Source organism: Contarinia nasturtii, unplaced genomic scaffold, assembly GCF_009176525.2.
Source record: "Contarinia nasturtii isolate CC-2019 unplaced genomic scaffold, AAFC_CNas_1.1 Cnas_scaffold_1076, whole genome shotgun sequence".
NCBI classification, from domain to species: Eukaryota; Metazoa; Arthropoda; class Insecta; order Diptera; family Cecidomyiidae; genus Contarinia; species Contarinia nasturtii.
Genome location: NW_022198421.1, coordinates 1990 through 8268, shown reverse-complemented (window position 1 = coordinate 8268; position 6279 = coordinate 1990). Strand labels below are relative to the sequence as shown.

At 31.8% G+C, this 6279-nt stretch overlaps 3 protein-coding genes across 3 annotated transcripts; 2 read left to right on the top strand and 1 right to left on the bottom strand.

Moving 5' to 3' along the window:
• Window positions 1–347: 347 nt before the first annotated feature.
• LOC116344580 (serine/threonine-protein phosphatase 5) lies at window positions 348–4015 on the top strand. The gene is made up of 9 exons (XM_031773178.1): window positions 348–575; window positions 970–1239; window positions 1303–1465; window positions 1543–1624; window positions 1709–2028; window positions 2243–2288; window positions 3130–3427; window positions 3626–3683; window positions 3748–4015. The coding sequence occupies exons 1-9, from the start codon at window positions 404–406 to the stop codon at window positions 3887–3889; spliced, it is 1551 nt and encodes a 516-aa protein (XP_031629038.1). The 5' UTR covers window positions 348–403; the 3' UTR covers window positions 3890–4015.
• Window positions 4016–4065: 50 nt separating this feature from the next.
• On the bottom strand, window positions 4066–5098 carry LOC116344581 (proteasome subunit alpha type-6-like). The gene is made up of 2 exons (XM_031773179.1): window positions 4918–5098; window positions 4066–4796 (listed from the first exon to the last, which is right to left on the bottom strand). The coding sequence occupies exons 1-2, from the start codon at window positions 4991–4993 to the stop codon at window positions 4132–4134; spliced, it is 741 nt and encodes a 246-aa protein (XP_031629039.1). The 5' UTR covers window positions 4994–5098; the 3' UTR covers window positions 4066–4131.
• Window positions 5099–5138: 40 nt separating this feature from the next.
• Window positions 5139–5853, top strand: LOC116344582 (probable small nuclear ribonucleoprotein Sm D2). Its single transcript, XM_031773180.1, has 3 exons — window positions 5139–5296; window positions 5370–5570; window positions 5650–5853. Coding segments are annotated over exons 1-3 (360 nt in total). The 5' UTR covers window positions 5139–5294; the 3' UTR covers window positions 5807–5853.
• Window positions 5854–6279: the final 426 nt, after the last annotated feature.

The following is a 6279-nucleotide window of genomic DNA, read 5'->3' as shown; positions in this document are numbered from 1 at the left end:
TGGAGATAGATTTCATCATTCAAATTCAGAGTCACTTTGTTGAGGTTATTGAATGGATATGAGGATAACACATCAAATAGAAGTTTATTAGAGAACAATCATGACACTCAAACGGTAAAACGCTCTATATTCATTCAATTGAAATGTAATATGTTTTGTTTCTCAGCAAAATCCACAATTACAAAACAAACGAGAATTATTTCTTTATAAATTTTGGTTTTCAATAAACATTACTTTCATACTCAAAGTCGTTTCATTCAAAAAAACACGCATGCATCACGTTGAATTCACACAACCTAATTTAAAAACATGTGCTTATGCTCTTCGATTTCGTAATCTGTCAAACGTTTCAAGTAGAAATGTCAGTCAATCGATGAAATACATTTGAGTTAGAACTAGTTTCATGTTATTTAAAAAAAATAAAAAAATAAAAAATAAAAAGTTGATAAATATTATTATTATTGAATATTATTCAAAGATGTCTGAAGATAAGGATACTACGTTAGGAGAGCTGACCAAAGAACATTATCCACCAGCTGAAAATTATAAAAATGCAGCGAATATATTTTTTAAAAGTAAGATTTTTTTTAGAAAATTGTAGTATCTATTCATTGTTTCATTGGAAACAAAAATTACTATAAGAATACTAGAATATGAAAAACATTTTTAGATAAATTTAGCTTTAAAACACGTAACACTTAATCAATATAAATATACAAGCGACTTAGCTTCATTCACTCTACAGTCCAAATAGGATGGAATTCATGAAATATTACTTTGCGCAACATCCGAATGAGATCCATTTTGATTATGGGTGTTAGGATTGCCTTTATTGATCTTAATTTATAAATAACATTCTAACTCTCTTGTTTCCCCTACTTGATGATGTTGAAAATGACTGAAACTTCACACATATTTGACGTCTATTCCGGATGTATCGTTGCATTACCAAACGTTTGTTGTCTACAGACAAAGAATATGACAAAGCTATCGAAATGTATACAAAAGCGATTGATTTAGATAAAAAGAACGCAATCTACTATGCAAATAGAAGTTTAGCCCATCTGAGACAAGAGTCTTTTGGATCAGCTCTGGAAGATGGTATATTAGCTGTTAAGTATGATCCAACTTATTTGAAAGGATATTATAGGCGAGCGGCCGCTCAAATGTCTTTGGGAAAGTTCAAAAAGGCACTTTCGGACTTTGAATTCGTTGCCAAACGGAAACCACACGACAAAGGTGAGTTAAAGTTGTGAATACTTGAAAAATAAACCTTATTTTTTATATTTATTTATGACAAAGATGCCGCAATGAAATATACAGAATGTAATAAATTAGTTCGGAAACAAGCGTTTGAAAAAGCCATTTCAAGTGATGTTCAAGAAAAAACCTTAGCAGAAATACATTGTGACTTAGAAGCAATTCAAATCGAAGATGAATACGATGGGCCAAAGCTAGAAGATGGGTTCGTATTCATATCCGTAGCAAGAAGATAATATTACTTAAAAATTACTGAGGGATTGCTATTCTTTTTCCCCTTAGGAAAATAACACCGAAATTCATGGAAGAACTCATGGAATTTTTTAAAGCTCAAAAGAAGCTACATAGAAAATTTGCCTACAAGGTAATTGCTTATTCATTTACAAAATTTAACTTTTCCTATGTGAACTATAATAATAATAAAGTTATTTACGAATGTCTCTTCTAGATTCTATGCGATATTGATGCATATTTCCGAAAACAACCATCTTTGGTTGACATTGCTGTTCCGGATAATTCAAAGTTCACAGTTTGTGGCGATATTCATGGTCAATTTTATGACTTAATGAATATTTTTAAAATAAATGGATTTCCCTCACCAGAAAATCCGTACCTTTTCAATGGCGATTTTGTTGACAGGGGATCGTTTTCAGTTGAATGTATTTTCACTTTATTTGGCTTCAAGCTTTTATACCCAGATTATTTCTTCTTATCTCGTGGAAACCATGAAAGCTATAATATGAACCAAATGTATGGTTTTTCAGGGGAGTAAGTACATAAAAAATACTATTCAATGGAATAGACTAATGAGTCTACAATTCTCGATTATTTTTGTTCCATTTACTATATCTCAATTTTAAACAATCTGTTTGCATAAGCGCACCATACTGAAAATGAAAATTGTTTAGATTATTTCAATTTCATTTCCATTATTGTTGATTAATTTCCATTAATTTCAATTTTTTCTTCTAATTATACCTAGGGTTGTAGCCAAGTATACTAACACAATGTCAACGATGTTCACACAGGTATATAACCACATCTTTTATATTTAGTAGGAACCCTTTGAATCTATCTATATCTCTACAAAAAAAAGTCAAATATCTCGAGTATCATAGATGATGACGGAATTTTTTTTTTTTGGGGGGGGGTCAAAATTCCATAGGGGGTCCCTGGAAAAATCCATGGGGTCTCTGACGATGTCAACAATTTGTAGGAAATGAGGATAGAATCGTTTTTATTTTGCTCTTCACTTTTTTGGCGAAAATCCCTAGCAAATCGAAAGAATTTTCTCGGCCAAAAAAGTGAAGAGTAAAAAAAGATCCTCACTCAAAATTGTTGAAGGTTCCTAAAAATATTTTAGAGGGGGGTAATCCGAACCCTAGGAACCCTCATCATCACCTATGCTCGAGTACGGCTTGACCACAAGTTTAAAAAAATAAGGTCCAAAAATTGAGATTTGGTAAACGCATTGTAACCATGTCAGAACAAAGCGAGAAACAACATACACAAACAGTAAACGGTGGTTTTCACATTATATAAGCCAGCTTTTTCGTATTGGCTGCTATTGGTCGTACGTTGAATTTCAATTAATTAATTTATTGCAATTGGTTTCATTACTCTCATATGACTCTGTTATATGCGTATTATACTTTTGTTTCTCTCTTCGAAGTATTCGTTGGACCCATATGTGGATTGTACGATTACAACTACCAAATTACAAATTTAAGGAAAGTTGTTTGCTGGAATGATTTCAAATTTAGTCGTGTTCATCCACTCACAAACTAGTTAAATATATAAATTCATTTTACTTTAAAAATCTATTATCAAACCCCCTAAAGTAATTACATTTTTTATTTGTCATTTAAGGTTTACAACTGGTTGCCATTATGTCACTGTATAAATAACCGTGTACTTGTTATGCACGGAGGTTTATTTGCACAAGATAATGTTACATTAGATGACTTGCGTAATATTGAACGTAACCGTCAACCACCCGAAGAAGGTTTAATGTGTGATTTGCTCTGGTCTGATCCACAACCACAGAACGGACGTGGATTTTCGAAACGTGGAGTTGGTATTCAGTTTGGTCCTGATATAACGGAACAGTTTTGTGCTGCAAATAAACTCGATTATATTATCCGATCCCATGAAGTTAAAGCTATTGGTATTATCTCATATACACATATATATATATATATATATATATAATATACAGAATATATGAATGTCCGAGAATGAAAGAGAGACTTCTGACTGTCAGCATATTTGTATGGTGGTGTTACATTTCAATAAGTTGTGAATAGAAGTCTCGCTTTCATTCTCGGGCAATCATATATAATATGTTTTCAAAAAAAAATTTCAGGATACGAGATTGCCCACAATGGAAAGTGTATCACAGTTTTTTCCGCTCCTAATTACTGGTATTTTGTAAAATTGATTGATAAAAAATATTGATTGATTCAAACAATTCATTGTCAATTTCAGTGATACAATGGATAATCTGGGTGCATTTATAACTTTGAATGGAAAGGATATGAACCCAAATTTTACTACATATGAAGCAGTGCCACACCCAAACGTTAAACCTATGGCATATGCCGGATCTTTAATGTCTATGCTCACATAACTTTGATTTGTAATGACTGTTAAAATTGAAAACAAACATTATGAATAAATATAAATGAAAAAGTCCAAAAATTCGCACGAATTGGTCGATTTTTCATGGTGACGGATTTCCAATCATTACTTTAAATTGCATTTTTGTCATCTTATTGAAGAAAAGAGTAAATAAAAATGTAACTATTTCGATAATCTTCATTCATTAATATTGTTTTTATTGAAGATAAATGGTTTACAGAAATGCGTTTCTTAATCTTTTTCTGAGATTGCTGTTAGATGAACGTCAATTTCTTCTTCAGTTAAAGTTTTGAATATTGGATCGCTTTCAGTGACGATACCAATTTCAATTTCAGACGGTTTGAAATCGACTGCCAGAACGGTTGACATACATGAAATTGCCAGTTGAATGACTTCGTTTTCCTTCAAGTCAGTACGTTTTCGCAATTTCTTTTCCAAGTAGCTATTTGCTTCAGTTTGTTTTCCACCAACTGAAACTGCGCGGAAACCACAATAGTACCCAGCTGGATCAGTTTTATAAATACAAGCTCCATTTTCGTCATCGTATGCAATTAGTATCATACTGCATCCCAGTGGGCGCATTTCAGCATTTTGAGTGTACACTTGGTTAATATCAGCCACTCGACGACATAAAACATCGACCGAAATATCTGTACCATACTTATAACGCCAATTGGCAGCTTCATAACGGGCACGTTGTACTTGAGATCGACTATCAGCAATGCGACCGGTCATCACACAACCAATTGTTTTCGTGATGCGAAAGAGATGAGTCACTGTACATGGATCAATCAACTTTTCAGACACTTTTTTCTGTGTGGCGACCACAGCAATCTTTTGCCCTTTTACGGCCACTGATGTTAGACCCTCTTGATTGATTGACTTGAAGGCATATTCTAAATGGTACAAGATTGAATAGTGAAAAGTACTTAGTCATAATTCAAAAACATAACCTTAAAACGAAATAAATTATTTTTATTTTATCTTTTTCGTCATTTATTTTCATTCATTACTCACCAACTTGATATAATCGACCTTCCGGAGAAAATATTGTAATATGACGATCAAAACCAGCCGAACTACCGCGTGACATTTTTACTTTTAATAAAAAGTTTTGGCTCTTCAAATATAGTCTTTTGTTTTTCAACAACTTGAAAATACTCAAATAATGACTACAATGATGACAAACAAAAATAAAATGTCACTCGTTGTTTTTAGTTCCTTGTTTTGGCAGCAGGTTATGCTGCATTCAATCTGTCATATGAAAAGACGCGACACTTTTTATTCTGCCGGTTTTATTGGAGTTGCTGAAAAACTTTCAAGAAGTTAAATATATACAATAAAATTGTTTGTTTTTCAATAGTTTTTGGTAATTAAAAAAGATCTCGTAAACAATGTAAGTATCTATTATTCAATTATGTAAAGATACATTTTAGTTTCAACCCAATTTTATTAAAATGTTTATTCAGGTCTTTGAATAAACCAAAATCAGAACTAACACCTGAAGAGTTGGCACGTCAAGAAGAGGAAGAATTTAATACGGGGCCATTATCGGTTTTGACACAATCAGTGAAGAACAATACGCAAGTTTTAATTAACTGCCGCAATAACAAGAAGTTATTGGGACGTGTGAAGGCATTTGATCGTCACTGTAACATGGTACTAGAAAGGTACGATTTGTTGATTTTATTTTAATGAAATGAATAATTTCAACTTTTATTGTATTTTTGTTTTATTCGTAATAAACAGCGTGAAAGAAATGTGGACCGAAATACCGAGAACAGGAAAAGGGAAGAAAAAGGTTAAACCAGTGAACAAAGATCGATTTATTTCAAAAATGTTTCTTAGAGGCGATTCAGTTATATTAGTACTGCGAAATCCTCTTGCATCATCATCAAACAAATAAATAAATATTGGATATTTGACTTGAATAAAAGAAATATTCATGAACCATGTATTTTATTTTATATATCAGTTTTAGAGTTACATCTTGTATCTGTCAAAATTGGAAATGAAGCATATTACAGCATGACTTTGAGGTTATGTCAAACTCAGTACAATAAAAATAGCGTGAAATATGGAAATAGAATACTTATTTCCACCCATTTTTCAGCAATTTCTGAAAAATCCAACAGTAGAAAATGTTATTATTTTCAAAAAGTTCATCAAAATACATATACAAGCGATATGCTCTTCAAGTCAAGAACATTTATTGCTTACAACAATATTTAGAATAATTGCAGAAAAAAATGTGCCGTATGTATAGTTATATCCTTTATTGATCTTAGATTTATAAATCATCATAGATAAATTTCTAACTCTTTTTTCTATTTCTTTCATCCATTTTGACGTCGAAACTTCATACATATTTGGCTTTAA